General features: G+C 42.4%; 1 protein-coding gene across 3 annotated transcripts in view; it reads right to left on the bottom strand.

Annotated features, from left to right (window-relative positions):
- HHATL (hedgehog acyltransferase like) overlaps positions 1-22078 on the bottom strand; it is a 109075-nt gene that overhangs the window by 7461 nt on the left and 79536 nt on the right. For all 3 annotated transcript variants that reach the window (XM_030189901.1, XM_030189902.1, XM_030189900.1), the window contains 4 exons: positions 19840-20011; positions 13252-13396; positions 12181-12216; positions 3896-4097 (listed from right to left, as the gene is read on the bottom strand). In XM_030189901.1, coding sequence (XP_030045761.1) covers positions 3896-4097; positions 12181-12216; positions 13252-13396; positions 19840-20011 — 555 coding nt within the window. The remainder of the gene's footprint in view (positions 1-3895; positions 4098-12180; positions 12217-13251; positions 13397-19839; positions 20012-22078) is intronic.

Here is a 22078-nt window from a genome sequence, read left to right as displayed (position 1 = left end):
TGGGGGGGTCATATGATGTTGTAAACTTGGGAAGATGCATGTCTGATCTGCTCTTGGGCTCCAACCTCTACTTACTGAAGAAATAGTGTTTTTTACAGTGCTTTTGATCACATCTGAGACCCTTTAAGTGTAGCAGTGCATGGACAAATACCTTTCTAAGGTTTTTAAGATTAGCGGGGAAATGTCTGCGAAACTGGGGAAGAAGGGTTGTGATAGCCCTAAGTAGCCTGAAGAGAAAGATGGTGGTGCCTATTTCTGGCACAGTGATGCAGTTCTCCGAAGTGGCCCTTGTGGACCTAACGAAAGCGATAACCCAAGCACTGAGCCCTCAACTAGAGCACCTCTCCTCCCAAATCTATAAACTAGAAGGCCTGTTGTCAAAGACTTGGTGCCGGACAGCTGAATTAGAGCAGCGCATAGCAGTCTTAGAGAATTCAGACCAAGCAGAAAGGGTGGAGTCACACTTTGAAAGCCCTGGTGCAGACACATTCTGAAAAACTTGAGGATCTGGAGAATAGGTCTCACCATGGCAACTTACCTTTGGTGGGTATTCCAGAGACTGTGACCGAGTCTCACCTCCTGTCATCTTTAGAACATTGGCTATTGGCTGATCTGCCTATGCCTGGCCCATCTAGAGTGTGTGCACCGACTGGGTGAGAAGGTGGTCAGAGAGCTGCGATCACAGGTGGTCATTGTTAAATTGTATAATTATGTGCATAAGGTGGAAATACTGAAAAAGTTTAAATCAAAGAGAGATTCACTGAAGTATGATGGTCACGTGATTCGTATATTCTAGGACTACTCACAGGCATTGACAGAATGTAGGAGGCTTTTCCACCCTCTATATGCCTCCTTGGTTGAGCATCAGATGAGATTTATGTTCTTGTACCCGGCAGTGATGACAGCGCAAGTAACACCTTGTCATCTGCCGCAACACTTACACCATGGTGTGGGCTAGGTATGGATCAGTATATGTAACACGATCCATTGCTTCTGTACATTTCATTTACACATAAGACAAACCAGCTTATAATTGAAAAAGAAAAACGCCTATATTGCGACCCAAATCGGAAGATAGACGTTTATCTCACAAAAACGAATAAAGCGGTATAATCGAAAGCCGAATTTGGACGTTTTCAACTGCACTCCGTCGCGGATGCGGACAAAGTTGATGGGGGCATGTCGAAGGCGTGGTGAAGGCAGAACTGGGGCGTGGTTATCGGGCGATCAGAGATGGGCGCCTTTCGCCGATAATGGAAGAAAAATATGCGTTTGTAGCTAGAATTTAGGGCACTTTTCCTGGACCCTGTTTTTTCACGAATAAGGCCCCAAAAAGTGCCCTAAATGACCAGATTACCCCCAGAGGGAATCGGGGATGACCTCCCCTGACTCCTCCAGTGGTCACTAACCCCCTCCCACCACAAAAAATGATGTTTCACAACTTTTTATTTTCACCCTCAAATGTCATACCCACCTCCCTGGCAGCAGTATGCAGGTCCCTGGAGCAGTTGTTAGGGGGTGCAGTGGACTTCAGGCAGGTGGACCCAGGCCCATCCCCCTCTACTTGTTACAATTGTGCTGCTTAATGCTTATTAGTCGTCCAACCCCCCAAACCCACTGTACCCACATATAGGTGCCCCCCTTCACCCCTTAGGGCTATAGTAATGGTGTAGACTTGTGGGCAGTAGGTTTTGAGGGGGATTTGGGTGGCTCAACACACAAGGGAAGGGTGCTATGCACCTGGGAGCTCTTTTACCTTTTTTTTTGTTTTTGTAAAAGTGCCCCCTAGGGTGCCCGGTTGGTGTCCTGGCATGTGAGGGGGACCAGTGCACTATGACTCCTGGCCCCTCCCACGAACAAATGCCTTGGATTTATTCGTTTTTGAGCTGGGCGCTTTTATTTTCCATTATCGCTGAAAAACAAAAACACCCAGCTCACAAATTGTCGAATAAAACATGGACGTCTATTTTTTTCCACAATACGGTTCGGTCCGCCCCTTCACGGACCCGTTCTCGGAGATAAACACCCATGGAGATAGACGTTTTTGTTCAATTATGCCCCTCAAAGCGTTACATATTATGGGAGGTCATGTTCATGTTAGATTAGCACTGGTTTTGTACTAGGGGTTGAGATCCTGGGAAGCATCATCCACATGACTATGCATCCATCTTGGTTTAGCCAAGACTTGTCGATGTGGATTTAGTTGGAATTGTTGGGGGTAGTTTTCAAGGGGGGTGGGGGTGAAGGAAGGCTCTATTCTCTGGGTGCACTTAGGTTATGGGTCATTTTTCACTTGTTTGTACTGAAGAGTTGTCTGTGACAATGTGCCAGTTTAAGTTCTTTGCGCTGCTTTCTTTTACCAGTGGGAAGGCAGCGCTTTGAGGGGCCCCGAAGCACTATCTGGTGCAGCAGCATAGATTTGGGTTTACCTGTCCTTTTGTGTCACATGGATGATTCTCCTTTGAGACTGATATCTTAGAATGTGTCTGGAATCACCTCACCGGTGAAGAGGCAAAACATTTTAACACTCTTTAAAACATGATCATGCAGATATAGCTTGTCTGAAGGAAAGAAAGTTAACGTATGTGGAGCATTCAAAGCTTTGACGAGCATGGGTAGATGAAGTTTATTTCTCTTCTTCTCCCAAAAAGCGTGCAGGTATAGTAGTGTTCCTAGGAAAGGGTTTTGCCATGTGGTATCACTGGTGGTGACAGACGTACATGGGAGATATCTTCTTCTTCAGGTGAACTATCGAGGTACATCTTTTTTAGTTATTAGTGGTATACGCCCCCAACATTTATGATCATACCTTTTTTGGTGAGTTAGTAACGGTGAGACTTACAGACTCTACACAAATGTTAGTGATAGCAGGGGATCTGAATCGGGCGTTGGATCTGCAACTGGATCAAACTGGGGCAGGGATCCTGCCAGGACCCAGGGGCAAATTGTTCAGCTTTAGGATTGGTTGGCCCCGTGGTGCCTGCTCCATCCAACGAAGCTCGATTACACTCATCAGTCTCGGGCACATAATATGCTGTTACACGTGATAGATTATATTCTTGTTTGTTTCTCAGTGTTCTTTTTCAACAGTTTAGATAGTTGAAATTGGACCAACCGAAGTCTTGGACCATTCCATCATTGGGGTTGGCTTGTTGGGTAGGCCCTCAGGGTCATCCTGATTTTGGAGATTTCCACCTTATTTAGCAGAAGATGCAGAGTTTCAATCCTTCTTGCTTCAGAAATGGCAGGATTTTATAACATTTAATGGGCAACATCAGTGGGATCCACAATTATTCTGGGAAACAGCAAAAGCTGTGCTGAGGTGGGATGTGGTCGCCTATGTGGCTGCTTTCACAAAGCGGGTGGCTCAGGGTATTTTACATCTAGAAAAGAAATTTACATTGGCTAAGCATGTGTATAGTACACATACTACCCAACATACTAGGGAAGCCCATAGGGCTACCCAGGCTGCTTTAAATGCTCTTAATAATTTGTACAGCGCTGCGTAACCCTAGTAGCGCTCTAGAAATGTTAAGTAGTAGTAGTAGTAGTAGTAGTTATACATGAAAGAAGCTATATCAGAAGTTTAGATATTACCGATACGGCAATAAACCAGGTAAATTGTTGGTGCATGTGACAAAGAATTTTCATAGTTCCAGATACATTCCAAGGTTAGTGGACCCTCGAGGAGGTACATGTACTGCTCTGGAAGAGATCGCTTCTCAGTTTTTGGATTGCTTTAAAAATTTCTGACTATTTGGAGGATGCAGGTCTTCCGCTGCTCTCCTCAGTGGCCTGGTTGGACCTGACTGCATCCCTGGGTGCTAAAGAAATACAGTTGGCAATTAAACAAGAGGATAGGATCAAACTGATAAAATAAAATAAGTGGACTTACCTCTATTCTAGCAAATGGCTTCATCTGGAAAAACTTCTGCACCCAGAGTTCAAAGTTGAGACCAAAACAATTGAAGAAAGACCAGATATAAACAATTTCACAGGGACCAAGCCAGAGGGTGGTCACAGCAAATGTTGACACAGTGGCTTTCAGCTCCTTTGTAATATCATCGTGGTTTTCCCCAAGAAAATCATAGACATACCTATAATAATAAAATAACATTACCATTGATTATTATTCCGAGTTACATCATCAAATAGCCAGTACATGATGAGGCTCTCTAAAACTTTATGAAGTGTGTGGGCAGCTCCATGTGAAGCCCTGGAAGTGAAGTCCTACAGATTCCCACAGACATTAACAACTTTTCAGTGGTCTGTATTATATCATTAATAAATGAAATTTCCTGCTTATCTGTCTGTTTTGTCACCTAGATGGACAACTTTTTTTCTGTGAGGTGCCAAGCCAAACCCCAGGACCTATATATACAGTGGTGTGCTGGAGCAGGCTCTCACAGGCTTGCAAGAGCCGGTTGTTAAGTTTTTAAGAATTTTGGGAGCCGGTTGTTAAAGTAGGGCCCTCCATGGCTACTTTAACAACTGGCTCCCAAAATGTGGGCTTGGGCCCCCTGCTGAATTCTCTGTTTACTTTGCTGGTGGGGATGCTGAGCCCTGCCAGCCAAGTAAATAGACTACTGCTGCTCCCCGCTCCTTGTTTCCAGCTCTGGGCAGCAGGCTGGGACTTCTCGAGCATGTGAGAGAAGTTCCAGCATGCTGCTCAGAGCAAGATGTTGGGAGTGGTGGCAGTCCATTTATTGGCTGCCAGCAAAGGTATGCCTAGCGTGCCCGCACGAAGGGAGGGAGGAGAGAGAGGCAAGTGTTGCCCCCCCCCCCCCCGGCCACCCCTGGCCCTTCCAACTGCAGAGCTAGCTACATCCGGAGAAAGAGCCTGTTAAAAATTTACCAGCACACCCCTGGGGGCCAACTGGTGGTTTCAGAAGCCCCAGTTGTTGGTCAGCAAAACCAAACCTAAAATGAGAACCATTAATGACTGGCCCTCAGAACCTCTCATGCTGCAACTGTGGCTGTAATGACTCTTTTTTTCATCTCAGGACTGAAAACTCATAATTTACATTTATCACAACTTTTATTTCCTTCCCCTGTCTTCCCCCTCCCCCTACACAGTTTTCTGTTCCTGAGGTGGCACACAGAAAAAAAAAGGCTTATTGTTTTATTTAACAGGTTCAGATGGCAGTCATGTTCTAATTCTTTTTTTGTTTTCATATCTTCTTTGGCTGAGTGTGTTTGCTAATACTAAAGCATTTTAATTGTATTTAAAACAAGTCTGTTTGATTTTTTTATGGTGGAATTGTGAAGATTTTAAGAGAGCAAAGGCTGACTTCTGAAACTGGTGGCATACCAAAATCTTTTCTGCTGCCACATAGCTGAAAACCAAGAAATTTGAGATGCCCAGTTGTAGCACACATGCACCAGTGTGTACTATGGATGCAATGCTCATGGGATTTTAAGTACATTTAATTTCTGGGCGGCCCTTTCCTGACTCTCATCACACCACCCACCAACCTTAGTTGCTGGCTTCCTTCTGTAGCTGTGGCGTACTATGTGGCCAGAACCTAATTTTGTTTAGTGCAGACAGGGGTCTGGCATTCTACTCCTTCAACCCCTGAGGCCATGTTGTGGACCGCATTCCCTGACTCAGCTCAGTCTCTCCTGGTTGTTCAAATACTACTACTATTTAACATTTCTAAAGCGCTACTAGGGTTACGCAGTGCTGTACAATTTATCATAAAGGACAGTCCCTGCTCAAAGAGCTTACAATCTAAAGGACAAATTGGGGCAGTCTGGATTTCCTGAGAGGTGAGAGTTAGGTGCCGAAGGCAGCATTGAAGAGATGGGCTTTGAGCAAAGACTTGAAGATGGGCAGGGAGGGGGCTTGGCGTAAGGGCTCAGGAAGGTTATTCCAGGCATAGGGTGAGGCGAGGCAGAATAATAAGAGGTTTACTGATGAAAACCTTCAGGGCTATACAAGTGGAACAAATATCACTTCAAAAGGACAAGATAAGACAATAGTTGCTTGATCTTTTGACTCCTCTATGGACTATAGTCTTCAATGCACAAGAGAAGCAGACTCCTTGCTGCTTCAGCTGCTGTAGCTGTTCTCAGGCTAGTAGGTAGATTTCCACACCAGCTTTCCACTCTCCTCTGTAGACTCACAAACTTTAATAGACACAGTATTAAGAGGCAAATTGTCCTCTGGGTTCTTTGAAACTCTGATCTAGCGGCTAGCTTATAACTACCAGCTTCATACTCTTCCATTGGTTCCCTGGACACCTTTACTCTCCTCAGGGTTCAGAGAAACTTCTCTCTGGCAAATTTCCTCCTTCTTTGGGATCTGTAGGATACAGACGCAACACTGTGGACACTTTTTCGAAACCCTAGGTCTACTGGCTCAAGGATCATATACCCCAGAGTTCTAGTGCTCCTCCCAGGGACGCAGAAAAAGAACAAATATTTCTCATTTACAAAAAGCTTTATACTTTTACATTCCCTCCTTATAAAGGTAGGAAAATTTGCAATAGCACACCTAATACTATGTAGTCCAAGCAGAGATGGTTAGGCCTGAGGGGAATTTACTGCCTCATTATATTTACCCCCTCAAAAAAAATTTTTAGTCAGCATGGCTAACATTTACAGTATTCTCTCACATATTACATGCAGGTTTTATAATCAAAGCAATGCTCCAGAACCATGTACCATCAGGATCAGAACTGCAAGAATTGTATTTAATCATATTAACAGAAATACAAACATCAGAGCAGAACAGCAGCATTACCCCACATTTCTTCCCTGAGCATAAACATGGTCCCAACAAATGTAGAATACTACAGTCAAAGAGAAGCCAAAGAAGAGTGCCCTGAAGAACCTGGCCCATAGATGAGCCTCAACAGTCAATATGCCATGGAAGTCAAGGAGTTGAAGGAAGGGGACACAAGGGGGTGGAAGTAGTGAAGGGTGAGAGTGAACCTGGTGATGGAGAAGGAAAGGGGAAGGGAAGGTAGAGAGAGAGAGAGAGAGAATGTATTGGGGAAAAGGAAGGAAAGAGAGAGCATAGAGTAGAGAGGAAAATGGAAGGAAGTGCAGCTGGGCAGGGTTGAGAGGTGAATGCTGAGGTCACTGCAATGTTTTGTGGGTAGTTGACACTTAAGAGAATTTTTTTTTTATGTATTACATAAAGGGCTATAATACTTTCATAGTCAAACTACAGTTTCTGCTTTCATTTCAGATCACTGAAAATTAATAGCTTTGATTAAAAGTTCAAGAACTTGTCAGCACTGGGAAAACTGATCAAGATCAATGGCATTCTGGCTGATTAGGGTCAGGATCTGTCTGAATTGATTCCTCTCTTCTGTAATAAAATAATAAAACCACATTACATATAGACAATGCAGAGGAAACATATCTGAAATGATAGTCTTCCATCTGTCTTCACAGGTTCATCTGAGTTTGCTCTAAATTAGTGAAAATTCCAATATCAGATTATCTTTCTTGTTGTAGTTCTATACAGTTGGATTTCTTCAGTGGTGACCCTCCTGGAGTTGCTGTCTCTATTTTGGGAATTCCTGACAGGGCCTTTCTTGAAGGTGACAAGGAAAGTGTTCTTCAAGATACTCTGTCTATAGTATCATTAATCAGCTGGGTTTTCAGAGTCTCCTGAATTAGGTTGTGATCCTCCTTTCCCTGGTATAGGGTAAAGATACAACTGGTACAGTACCTCTTGAAACATCCAATCATTTCTGTCAGACTCAGTGTGGCGCGTTATATCCAAAGGTTTTGAAAATCTACTGGTAGAGAGTTCTTTTCTCCTTGGCAACTCATTCATTCTTCCTTGGGAAGGTTCTTACTAGGATCAGGGGACAGAATAAGATCAGCGATATCCTAGTTCTCTTTTCTGCTTCTTTCTTAAGGGTATTTGAACAAGACAAAATGCTTCTTGCATCGGAGTGTGTCTATGAAAAAGAAATGGTTTTCTGTTGGCATTGACTATACTATGCAGGATCAATGATCTGTGTTTTACAATAGGTGTCTTGATATTCCACTGCTTACTGCATGTTTAAGATGCTGCCTTTTCCTACGTACACCCTTGTTGTGTGACTCGTAGAAGTTACTAGTGCTTATGGTATGGTAGAATTGCTCTGTAGGTCATGAGTGGCATTTGTTGAGTTTTGTATTAATTGACAGTAGCCTAGTACTAGATTTTGAAGTTTGGATTTTGGTACAGTACGTATTTTCCTGTCTCCTGGACAGCTTACAATTTATAGATAAGCGAGCTTGGATTGCAAGGTAAACTCTTAATTGGTTTAATGAATTTTTACGGAAAAGATCACGTGAAGTATGGAAGGCTTTTTCTAACTCACTCTCATGGCAGTCTTCTTGTGGGGTGCTACAGGGCTCTCCACCTTCACCTTCTGGTTTAAAAAATATTTTTTACTTAAGAAATGAAGAAACAGAACAAATCAGAATTCACCTTCTCTTTTTAATGTTTATTTGAGGGCTTTAGGTAGTATGTTTACTCGCCCGGGAATTTCAATTTTTTTCTTAAGCGGATAATATTTTTTTGATATGTCCAATTATGGATGTCTTTGAAGATACTTTAGCACTGTTGAAAAGTATTACTGATGAGATGGATATGTGGGCTTATGCTAATTATTTATTTGTTACATTTGTATCCAAGTAACAAGCACAAAAAGGGAAAAACTCCGCTTTAGTTTGTGAAATACAACAATAATCAATAAGCGAATCTGTTGTAACCAGACGTAGGATATCAAAAAATTAATATAAGGGGGGAAAAGACCTCAGACAGGTGATAATCAGCCAGATTGCTGAAATTACTCATAGAGAATCACCATACTTCAATCATCGGTCACAATCTAACCTCCTCCCTTATACTGGACAAATATTTTTTAAGAGAATTTTTATAAAAAGAATGCTACATCCACTGTGCAAATCAAAACTTTCAAGACATCAAATTCAAAAGCACTTAGCTTGAAGCAGCGTAAAGGATGGTCTACCCTGCCCAATGGATCTGTTTCGCCGGTGGGGCTTCTTCAGGGGAAGGGATGCCCAATTGATGATCACTGCTCAAATAGCAATTAGTGATGTCTGCTTGATGGTCTAGCTGGAAGCTCAGTTGTATCCCACATTTTCCCACCTATTTGCAGGCTCAATGTGGCTTACATAATACCGTAGGCGTACGCCAAGCCAGTAAAGAACAAATACAAAGTGGTATTATGGTAGAATAAGATACATTGTTACAGACAGTTTTGGGAATCGTAAAGAGGAGGAGTTGCGTCGAGTCCATTACTAGCTTTAGTTGTGTAGCAGGGTTAGGCTTTTAGGTTATGTCAGTAAGGTATGCTTTTTTTGAATAGGTAGGTTTTTAATGATTTCCTGAAGTTTAGATGGTCGTATGTTGTTTTCACGGCTTTTGGTAGTGCGTTCCACAGTTGTGTGCTTATGTAGGAGAAGCTGCTTGCATAAGTTGATTTGTATTTGAGTCCTTTGCAGCTAGGGTAGTGAAGATTTAGGTTATGTTCTTGTTGATCTGATTGTGTTTCTGGTTGGCAGGTCTATGAGCTCTGTCATATATCCTGGGGCTTCGTCGTAGATGATTTTGTGGACCATGAATAAGGTTAAAAACTAAAGTGGTTTGGTTTGGTGCTTATGATAAAATTCCAACTAAAGAGCTAAAGTTGTCCACAGGGGAAATACTACTACTACGTTTCATTACTGAAGAAAGAAAGTAAGTCTAAAGTTTTAGGGGTTATTGTAGACTCTAGACTTACTTTTCAGATGAATGCCATAGTAAAGAAGTTCTTTTTTAGACTGCAACTACTGCGGGTGATTTCCTCTGTATTAAGCCCTTCTAACTTTAGAAGTGTAGTGCAAGCTATTTTACTCCCTTATCTGGACTACTGTCATTCCCTTCATTGTGGAGTAACTGATAAATTATATAAAAGATTGCAACTGTTGCAAAGTACTACAGCAAGGCTGATATTTCAATTAGGAAAGTATGAGAGAGCCACTCTTTTACTAGCAAAATTGCATGGGCTTTCCTGTTAGATCAAGAATTACATTTAAAATTGCCTGTATGGTTTATAAGTGGAGGAGTGGCCTAGTGGTTAGGGTGGTGGACTTTGGTCCTGGGGAACTGAGGAACTGAGTTCGATTCCTGGCACAGGCAGCTCCTTGTGACTCTGGGCAAGTCACTTAACCCTCCATTGCCCCAGGTACAAATAAGTACCTGTATATAATATGTAAGCCGCATTGAGCCTGCCATGAGTGGGAAAGCGCAGGGTACAAATGTAACAAAATAAGTCAGTTTATGGACTGAATTCTTATGGATTGGTACATTGTTTAAATGTTCCGAGTTTGTTTATTTCTGCTTGGACTGTGCAGTCCTATAAACTGAATTATCTATCAGCTAGGAATGTTTGTCACCAGCAAACGTTAAACTCTACCTTTGCTTATCACGGGGCAAAAATATAGAATCAGCTTCCACTTTGCCTAAAACAAATAGACTCTTATTTAGGAAAGCCTTAAATACCTTTTTCTTTGATGCTGTTAAATAATGTACAGAATACTGAATTAAGGGGGTCTTTTGCAAAGGTGCGCTAGCATTTCTAGCGTGCCCTAATCATTAGGGTGTGCTAAATGCTAGAGATGCCCATAGGAACATATGGGAATCTCTAGTGTTAGCGCGTGCTACTACTACTTATCATTTCTAAAGCACCACTAGACGTACGCTGCGCTGTACACTTGAACATGAAGAAAGAGTCCCTGCTCGACAGAGCTTACAATCTAATTAGGACAGACAAACAGGACAAACAAGAGATAAGGGAATATTAAAGTGAGGATGATAAAATAAGGGTTCTGAACAAGTGAATAAGGGTTAGGAGTTAAAAGCAGCATCAAAAAGGTGGGCTTTTAGCTTAGATTTGAAGAAGGCCAGAGATGGAGCTTGACGTACCGGCTCAGGAAGTCTATTCCAGGCATATGGTGCGGCAAGATAAAAGGAATGGAGTCTGGAGTTAGCGGTGGAGGAGAAGGGTGCAGATAAGAGAGATTTACCCAGTGAACGGAGTTCCCGGTGAGGAATGTAGGGAGAGATGAGAGTGGAGAAGGTACTGAGGAGCTGCAGAGTGAATGTACTTATAGGTCAATAAGAGGAGTTTGAACTGTATGCGGAAACGGATAGGAAGCCAGTAAAGTTACTTGAGGAGAGGGCTAATATGAGCATAATGACACTGGCGGAATATTAGTCATGCAGCAGAATTTTGAACAGATTGAAGAGGAGAGAGATGGCTAAGTGGGAGACCTGTAAGAATCAAGTTGCAATAGTCTAAGCGAGAGGTGATAAGAGTGTGGATGAGGGTTCTGATAGTGTGATCAGAAAGGAAAGGGCGAATTTTGCTGATATTATAGAGAAAGAAAACTAGGCTAAAAAAGGGCCCCTAAGTGTACATCTTGAATTGAGGATCTCTTATATTATAATTCACACAGAATCTATAAAGACATTTGTGGACTGTAAGAACCAATATAGTACTGTATAATTGTAGCTATATACCTTTCAGGGCAGTTTTTTAAAGCTATTTATCCAGGTAAATAGCTGGATAAACTGGCTAGCTGCAATCTTTTCCCAGCTTCAAAGTACTTGCAAATAACAATGCATGAAATTTTAGCCTGGTAAAAAGTAGGTGGGCCTGGCACATATTTAGGCTGTGAGGTGGGGGGGGGGGGGGGGGGGATAATGTGCACAGATTACATTTTCAAATTTATGCACATTATTGTCAAGAGAAAATGTATCAGAACTGGTGCACAATGCAAAGGTAAAAGTACCCATAGCCTGTTTGGCACATTCAGAAATTGCCCCTTAAGTACATTATGCTTTTAAAAGGCATGCAATGTATTTGCTTTTATGGGGCATTACCATATTTTAGAATTTCTACCTTGAATTCATTTCTGTTTCTCTATAACTGTAATCTTTACATTTACGTTCATGTGATATGAGATGCAAAAATGTATATATTGCTAATATGGTTCAATGATTTTGATTATTTCTTGAACCTTAAAAAGTGAAAAAACCAAACAGATAAGCTTTACTCCCTCCTGCCACATTGTCTTCACCAGAAATCCCATTTTTTCATTGTGATGGATTCAAATCAGAGAATTTAAAAAGGAAATAATCTGAAGAAAGTGAATTCCACTTACTTGCATAGCCAGTCATTAATTCCTCTGTCAAAGTGTCTGTGGAGAAAAAAAATTACAGGATCAGCACAGAAACATAAATAAAAATTAATGGACCCCTTTAAACTGTCATATCTGATAATCACACATTTTTTGCCGTTAAGTGCCATGGAATAATTTATTTATGTTATATTTGTACCCCGTGCTTTCCCACTCATGGCAGGCTCAATGTGGCTTACATGGGGCAATGGAGGGTTAAGTGACTTGCCCAGAGTCACAAGGGGCTGCCTGTGCCTGAAGTGGGAATCAAACTCAGTTCCTCAGGACCAAAGTCCACCACCCTAACCACTAGGCCACTCCTCCACTCCAATCAAGTTAGAAATCTTTTTTTTTTTTTTTTACTGCATGCAGTATAAAAAACAGGTGAAGGACAATTCTCTAACTGGTGTTCATACTTATGCACCCATTGGGAGTGTAAATTTACAAAATACTTTCCTTTCGAGGGTAAGTGTACACTTAAACATGGAAATGCTAGCAGATTGCCTAAACGCTGTTCTGTAGGGCACATGTAAGTGGCACAGTGTGTATATATATCATTGTGCGGTATCACGTTACTGTAATAGATTACTTTTTTGGGTAATCAAATACTCTCTAAACTACTAATTGGATATAATAACAGTATTACTATAGCTAATTACATTTTAACTGGTAACTTATTACATTACTGGCATCTTTCCTTGCTCTGAGTCAGTCAAAGGAGCAAGAAGGCAGAAACCAGCACTCACCCAGCATCTTTTCCTGTGTGGGGATAGAATTTGTAAGTAGTTCCTGTGTAGTAAAAGGGCCCCTTGGTCTCTTTGTATAAAGTGGGACCTGTGCTAAAATAGCACAAGATAGTTTTAAAATAACACATCTTAAAGGTAACACACAATGATAACTCCCCCTTTAATGGTCAAAGTTATCCATTTAATTGCATAGATTTATTTTTTTTAAAGCACTTGTGGTTGGAGGTACATTAGCAGAGTCTCATTTGTGCTGGGTATATTGCCCCTGAAATCCACTAAGTTCTATCTTGTAGTTTTTCATGGAACTTACGTTTCAGCAAAGACGTAGAGCATGGTGATGCATTTCGGTGGTTGTGGAGGGTCGAGGTGATCGAGCCTGGAGATGGTATTGATAACCCCAAACATCACAGCTGCTTTTATCCAGTCATATAACAAATTAGAATAGGCCACGCCAGCTGTATAAGCAATAAGATGAGGAACATAATGATCAGATTCAGCAAGGTAATGGAAAATAAGCATGACCTCATCTTCCGCCAGGGTCGCTTTACTCATACTACCCCTCTCCTCAAGTCGCTTCACTGGCTCCCTATCCGTTTTCGCATCCTGTTCAAACTTCTTCTACTAACCTATAAATGTACTCACTCTGCTGCTCCCCAGTATCTCTCCACACTCGTCCTTCCCTACACCCCTTCCCGTGCACTCCGCTCCATGGATAAATCCTTCTTATCTGTTCCCTTCTCCACTACTGCCAACTCCAGACTTCGCGCCTTCTGTCTCGCTGCACCCTACACCTGGAATAAACTTCCTGAGCCCCTACGTCTTACCCCATCCTTGGCCACCTTTAAATCTAGACTGAAAGCCCACCTCTTTAACATTGCTTTTGACTCGTAACCACTTGTAACCACTCGCCTCCACCTACCCTCCTCTCCTCCTTCCTGTACACATTAATTGATTTGATTTGCTTACTTTATTTTTTGTCTATTAGATTGTAAGCTCTTTGAGCAGGGACTGTCTTTCTTCTATGTTTGTGCAGCGCTGCGTACGCCTTGTAGCGCTATAGAAATGCTAAATAGTAGTAGTAGTAGGCACAGATTAACAATATGCAGTGTGACATATAATCGAGTACCACACCCTGCATTACAATCTTACTCTTTGAGATGGCTCAACCTTGGCATCTCTGCAACTACCAGATCCAGTGTTGCCCCTTTCCTTGCAAGTTGGCTTTGGCTTCTCACTGTTTTGGTAAGAATTTCTCCAGAAAAAAATTTGAGTTCACTTTTAATTTTTTCCCTAGATTTTGGACATTTTTTTCCAGTTTGTTTCCAACATTGTTAATAATTAAAAAAAAAAACGTATTACAACAAATGCACTTTGTACAAACAGAATACATGCTAATGAATGATCACAACTGAAAGCTCATCCATATTTTTTGGCCTTGTAATACTTCATGTCAGTGCTCTACTTCAAGAAGCAGGTCTTTAATACATGTGATGACTGACTATCCACTCACTCCGCACCTGGACTAGCTTGTCACACACAATGTAACTTAGACCAGTTCCTCATATCTTATTCAACTGTATGTATAATTTGTCACCAGTTTAGCCACCCTTCTATTTTTCCCAAGTGAATCTGTACATCCTATGTCTCTATATCTCAACTGCCTATTAAGATGTTTCATTGTATTGTACAAATAACTTTAGCATCATATGGGGTGCCTCAGTGTTTAGCTCCATCTGGTTTCTAGCATGAGCTAAAAATACTGTGCACCTTAGTAAAAGACCCCCTAATACATTAAAGAATATTTTTTAAAAAGCTTTCAAACTAGCCTATTTTATCATTTTTTGGCACCATTATATACTACATAGTAGTTTTGATTTTATGTCTGGGCACATTGAGGGATATTACTATCAATCAACAATGAAGCATATTTAGAAATAAGAATGTGATTATTTTTTTCATAACCAAAGCAGGAGTAGAGGACGACACAATGACAATCCACTAGGAAGATGAAATCAAAAGAGCTTTATTAGAGCACCAGTACGAAAGACCCAACAGGAGCTGTGGTTTGTTGGATGCAGCCGCCTGCCTCAGGGCTGACAATACACCACTCAGATCACCGTGACAACTAAGAGTAAGGCCTAGTGCAATGGCAGAAGCCAATGAAGCAGCAGTTTCCACAGTGCTGCGGTATAAAGAGAGGAACACCGTGGCAATCCACACATCAGCAATTGGATTGCCGTGGAGGGTGTCTTCCTGCTTTTACTGTGGCTGCTATTTTTTTGGTGACATGAGCCAAACGTGTGTGTGTTTTATTATCTACTAGTAAAAAAGGCCCGTTTCGGTAAGAAATGAAACAGGCGCTAGCAAGGTAATTCCCCAACCCTCTCTCGCTGTCTCGCTCTATCCCCTGTGAGACCCACGCCCCCCCTCCCTTCCAGTTCAAGGCCTCCTCACGCCCCTCCCACCGAGTTCCAGACTCCACCCTCCCTCCGATTTCAACACCCCCCCCTCCGCGTTACTGACCCCTGGACCCCCCTGCCGCAACCCTCTTGACTCCTCCTTTCCGGTGAAAACCCTCCCCCCGCCTCCACTGTCGCGTACCTGTGCTGACGGGGGACCCCAACCCCCCGACAGCCAAAGTCCTCTTCTCGTCTGCACCGGCGTTGTTTGCTTGCTGAATCTGATCAACTTTCTGTGCGTGTGTCTGATGCCAGAAACTTGATCAGATTATTCTTCAAGCAACGCCGTGCAGTCAAGAAGTGGACTTCGGCTGACGGGGGTTGGGGTCCCCTGTCAGCATAGGTACGCGACGGTGGTGGGGGAGGGTTTTTGGCGGAAAGGGGGGAGTTGAGAGTGTCGTGGTAGGGGGGGTGTTGAAATCGGAGGGAGGGTGCAGTGTGGATCTCAGTGGGAGGGGTGTGAGGGGTCTTTGAACAGGGAGGGAGGGAGTGACATGTGTGTGTGTGGGGGGGTGAAGATGTGCTTTGGGTGGGGGGAGGGGGATGATTTGGTGATGCGCCGAGGGGGGGGGGTTGTGGTGCCGTGCTTGCAGTTTTTTGTTGCGTCGCTACCTGCTGACCCAGTATTCTATAACTAGGTGCACAAATTCTTTAAATGCCCCTAACATGCCCACGGTGCTCCCATGGCCACACTCCCTTTTGAGTGCTTTAGGAGTTAAGATGCACTGCCGAATAGAACAGTGTGCAGCCACTATCTATGTACTACTTACTACTACTACTAATCATTTCTATAGCGCTACTAGATGTATGCAGCACTGTACACATTATATGCAGGTACTTTCTCTGTCCCTAGAGGGCTCGCAATCTAAGTTTTTGTACCTGGAGCAATGGAGGGTTCAGCGACTTGCCCAAAGTCACAAGGAGCTGAAGTGGGAATCAAACCCAGATCGCCAGGATCAAAGCCTGCTGCACTAACCATTATGCCACTGGTTCCCAAACCTGTTCCTGGAGGCTCCCCAGCCAGTCAGGTTTTCAGGATATCCACAATGAATATTCATGAGAGAGATTTGCATATAATGGAGGCAGTGCATGCAAATCTCTCTCATGAATTTTCATTGTGAGTATCCTGACAGGCTGGGGTGCCTCCAGGACCAGGTTTGAGAACCATTGCATGAGGCTACTTCTCCACTCCTTGGAGGGGGGAGGGTTGCATTAAGGGGGGTTGGGGTACGGTTGAGAGTGGGGGGGTTGTTGAAGGGTTTGGATGTAGTGGGGGTTTAAAATTTGTAAAAAGAAGGAAAATGTGAGGTATTCAGTCATATTGGTGTATAACTTCTTTTTTTTTTTTTTTTTTGAATTGGTTAAGATTGGACTTGTGGTTTACTGTATATTGTTTTACTTGGCCTGTAATCTGCCTGTTTTGTACGTCTTCAATAAAACCTCATTTAAAATTAAAAATAAAAAGAATAGTGCACAGCCAGATGCGTACGCAAATCCTACTTGGTGCCAATCACCAATAATTGATTCTTAGCACCACTTATTGCCACTAATTGACTCATTAACCAGTTAAGTTGAGCACACATCTCAGGATCGTGTCCAAATTTTGCCACGAAATGTTGGGCGACCTTTATAGAATCCGGGGGTTAACAAGCAAGTAGTGCATACGTGCTGTGCTCAGTTACAGAATTGTCCTTCTAGTGATCAGAATCAGGCTTAAGATTGTAAAGGTCTAGAAGGAGTCCTGGTGCATGGCCTCCAGCCCAGGAACATCATTGCAGTAACCAGACTAAGTATATAGGGGTAAATTCTATAAATGACGCCTAAACAATTGGCACCAAAACCCCCCACTGAAGTGGTATTCCATAAGCTGTGCCTAAATCTCGATGCGGTTTACAGAACACAAGCTTAAGCAGAAAGTCATGTGCAAATTTAGGTGCAGCCATTTGCACCAAAGAAAATGTGGTGCAAATGCCCACACCTAAATTTACATGCTGATCACCATTATTCTGTAATTACACGTATAACTTGAAGCCATGCCCTCATTCTAGCCCAAATGCCCATGATCCTCCCGTTTCCATGCCCCCTTTTTTGGGAACACCTAACACCGCACCTAACTTTATGCATGTTGGTCCCAATTAAACCTAATTAGTCCCAATAACTGCTTGTTAAAAAGTCAATTATTGGTACTAATTGGCTTGTTATTCAATTAAATTGTGTGCACAAATCGGGAACATGCCTAAATTTGCATACGCAATTCTAAATGTTGTTATATAATCACATTGTAGATTTTTATTAACATATATTAGTACCCTTGTTATTTTCTTTAGTGTATAATTAACATTTCATGTGGTATAATTTTTTCCCCACTACAAGGTCTAACATTTCAACGTTGCCCGTGATGTGCGTCTATGTGCTTTTGATATTTTCTTGATACCTTTGGACGTATTGTTAAATAGTTTTTAACTTTTATTTCTTATATTTTTAAATTTTGAAAGAATTGTACTTTATATTTAATATGTACATATGTCAATTTATTTGATTTGTTTTGTTTTTAGACCCCTGAGGAAGGCAAAGTTGTGGACCGCAGGAGTTTGTCCAGTGTCGGAGATATATCTGTCTCTCCGAGTAAAACCGGCTGGGATGTCAATAACCTCTTCATCTGATGCGTTTGCAACAGCTGCACCTGTTTCGTCCCTCTCCACATCCTTAACAAAGCTTGCCCGCTTGTAGCAGTTCGCAATGGCTGCCTGTGTAACATGATTCCAGGCTTCTTTCTGCATATGTAGGGAATCCAACAGTGATAGATTACGAGCCAGTTCAACAGCACATTTATCCTTCCCACTCTGGTCATCCATAATGCTCATCAGATGACGTAGCACAAGAGCCCGATAATGTTGTTTGAAATTGGCTATTATGCCCTGATCCAGAGGTTGCATCAGAGAGGTAGTGTTTGGTGGCAGGAAGACCACCTTGACGTTAGACAGTCTGACATCATCCCTGTGTGCAGCACAGTTATCACAAAGCAGCAAAATCTGACGCTTTTGTGCCTGCATTCTAGTGTCTTGCTTCTTTAGCCACTGCTTCCAAATTTCCCCAGTCATTCACGAATTTGCGTTAGCCTCGTATGACACAGGAAGTCACTTAACTTTCGTGAAGCAACGGGGCTGTTTGCTCTTTCCAATGACGAGGGGCTCCAACTTCTCACTCCCATCCATATTGCAGCAAAGGAGGATTGTCAGTCGGTTATTCGATGTTTTACCTCCAGTAGTTTCAGCATGTTTGAATGCAAGTGTTCCATCAGGAATCGCTCGCCAGTGGAGACCATTTTCATCAGCATTGAAAATGTCATGAGGTGCAAACTCGTTCAAGATGGTAGGAAGAACTGAAACAACCCAATTTTCAGCACCAAAGTCATCAGCGTCTTGTTTCTCACCATGCTGTGTCTTGAATTTTATGCTGTTCCTTTCCTTCCATCTTTCCAACCATCCAACAGTGGCTTTGAATTCAGTCAGTTCAAGACTTTCTGCTACCTGGTTAGCTTTCTCCATAAGCAGTGGACCACTGACAGGAAACTGTCTGCTCCTGACTCTAGAAAACCACAGAAGAGCATATTCAACCTCCTCAACTTTTTCCCGCACGTTTTCGTTTCCGTTGTGGATTTGAATTGTTTTGCCAGTCTTCCAGAAGTTGGTCTTTCTGCTTCAAGACATGTGAAATTTGACTGGGATTGACACCATATTGTTTAGCAATAGATGCTTGACTTTCTTTGTTTTCTAATTTTTTAAGAACTTCTATTCGTTCAGCCAGTGTTAAAGTCTTGTAGTTCCGCCGCCGCCGCAACGATGATCCCGGTGCATGCTCCAACAACATTCTTTCCCCTTATCTGCCTGTGGCAGTTAAAGAGGCGGTAAATTTGAAATCTCGGTTGTCACGTGCCAATCGGCTTCCATATTCCATGCACGCGCTTATGAGGAGTATTTCCTGCAGAGGAGCGGTCTTGAACCATGCATATAAGCGAATCTTGCACTTATCAGTGGTGCGCTAAAACGAAGTTTGTCCCCATAGAAATTGATGGTGCCAAAAACGGGACCGAAGTACGGCATGCAGTTAAACAGAGCATGCTCTTATCCGACGTGCAATTAAATGGAGTGCACTATTATATATATATATATATATATATATATATATATATAAACACTTTTCTGAACTTCTGCCACAGGTGGCTTGTTACAAAATTAAGCCCAAAATGTGTACTTTTCATATGACTATCAACATACATATATTCTGATGAATATCTGGTATGCTCCTTTATTTAAAGGAGGCATCAGAAGAATTGCGAGATGAATGGTCCTTTCAGTTTATATGCACTAAGGAAATAGGCCACTGAATTGGGCACAATATATAAAGAGAAGTTCAGAATTCTTTTGTTTGTGACTCACCCATTGCCCAGTCTGACAGTCGGTTCACAACCTTCAGGTCAGATGGTATGGTCAAGATGTACAGGAAATGGAATAACACATCCACCAGAACAATTACTCCCAAATGGGCAACAGCATGCACTTGGATATCCCACATCTCATTCTCTTTACGTGACAGGTCACCGGTATTAATCTGTTGGCAAAAATTAAAAAAGAAGAAATGAGACAAATTAAAGCCAACATTTTACATCAGGATTAAGTATGGATAAGTATGGTCAGCTTATCTGGGGAGTGGGGTTTGGACAGAATCATCCGAATGATTAGTATTTTGGGGTAGTAGCATAGAGTTTGTTCCAGAGCTTTTATAGACTTCACATCTGTCCATCATACCTTCTTTCCCAGAGCTGCTAGGTCAGAAGAGCCATTTGGCCACTCCTAAATGCTGAATTTCTGTGTCAATGTAGTGTTTCATTCATGCACGTCTCATTTTAGCCTTCCTTTCACCTCCAGTTCAGCCCAGTTTTAGTCAAGAATGCTCTTGTTCAAGGGCCACAGATTGACTCTCTCTCGCTGGCCCCTATAGAGGGTAGTTTTATAACTGGTTGCTTAACTTGTGAGGCCAAGCGGGCACTTGTTTCAAACCTATTGTATTAGGAGTGGAGGAGCAGCCTAGTGGACTTTGATCCTGGGGAACTGGGTTTGATTCCCACTGCAGCTCCTTGTGACTGTGGGCAAGTCAATTAACCCTCCATTGCCCCAGGTACAAAATAAGTACCTGTATATATGTAAACCACTTTGAATGTAGTTGCAAAATACCACAGAAAGGCGGTATATCAAGTCCCATTTCCCTTTCCCTATTAATGAATTTCTACTCTGCTTTTAACCAAAGGCTACAAGGCAGATTACATACAAAAATAACTTCACAGAAGAAATTTATAATAAAACCAGTATAATAAATTAACTGCCTAAACAATCAGATACAATAGCATTACCGTCTCTTCCAATCATCTATTCTTCGTCTCAAATATCCATTTAAATGGTCAATTTACAATCTTTGATTCAAAAACAAATAGGTCTTAAGAGCTTTTCTAAAGAGAAAATAAGATGTAATTTGACTAAACTGGATCCAGGATACCATTCCAAATCTTGACACTTTGAAAAACAAAAGAACACTCCCAAATTGATTTTTGGTTTATATTCTTCATGGAAGGAAGATCGAATGATAACCCCTTCCCACTTCTATTACCTTCTATGTATGGTCTATTACCTGAAAATGTTAAAAACTGACCTACTGTTTCAGAATTGAATCCATAAAAACTTTTGTAAACCAAACAAGCAAGTTTAAGGTAGAGATGACTATCTATTTAAATCCAATGTAAGTCATTCAGCAAGGGAGTGGCTTCATGATATCTTCCAAAATTCAGTGGCGTACCAAGGGGGGGGGGGGCGGTCCGCCCCGGGTGCACACCTCTGGGGGGGTGTTGCGCGCTGTAGGAGTATTTGCTGTGATCTCACCCACCCGGTGTGCACATGAGAGCACCTTTACAGCCAACATGGACGCTGCAACCTTTCACCTATATGTCTGACTACCAACTGTGCAGAAGTCAGCATTTCAGCTTGTAATAGATTTACTGAAGCCTGCACCACCTCCAAGGTCACTCTGTATCGGGGGAGAATGCATGTCCCTGAGAGAGGGAGAGCTTACGAGATAAGACGGACAATGGAAGCTTCATACAGATGCTGGGAGTACATGGTGGGATTATTTCTGATTGGCTCCCAGAAAAACGGATGGGTCGGAGAAGCGGGAACAGAAGGGGAAGAAAGTTAGTTGGCGGGAAGAACGGAAGAAGAACAGGAGAAAAGAAGAGGAGAGGACTGCATTTCGGCAAGCACCTGATTTACCTGAGAGACTTACTGATAATACCTGGCAAAGCTTTTCCCCAGGTTACAGCTGTCTACAGGATCTATACTGAGTCTGTATCATCTGTTGCTGAGCAAGACAAGTGCATCACCTAAGCTCGTGGGACCTTGCTGAGACATTCAGCTAAGGCATCGGAAGGAACCTGATCTGGTGACCGGAACGGTGAGATCATAGCTTACTTCTTTCAGGCTGGGTTAGATAATTGGTCTGTGCTCGGACCCATCAGATGCGTGACATCAGGATTTATGATCTCTACTCGCTGTTAGCCTAGTACAAGACTTGTGTGGTAATCATTAGGATCTCGGTATTGTGTTTATCTGTCATTACAGATTAGCCAAT

Source organism: Microcaecilia unicolor, chromosome 1 (genome assembly GCF_901765095.1).
Source record: "Microcaecilia unicolor chromosome 1, aMicUni1.1, whole genome shotgun sequence".
NCBI lineage: Eukaryota > Metazoa > Chordata > Amphibia > Gymnophiona > Siphonopidae > Microcaecilia > Microcaecilia unicolor.
This window is presented reverse-complemented; position numbering and strand designations above follow the sequence as displayed.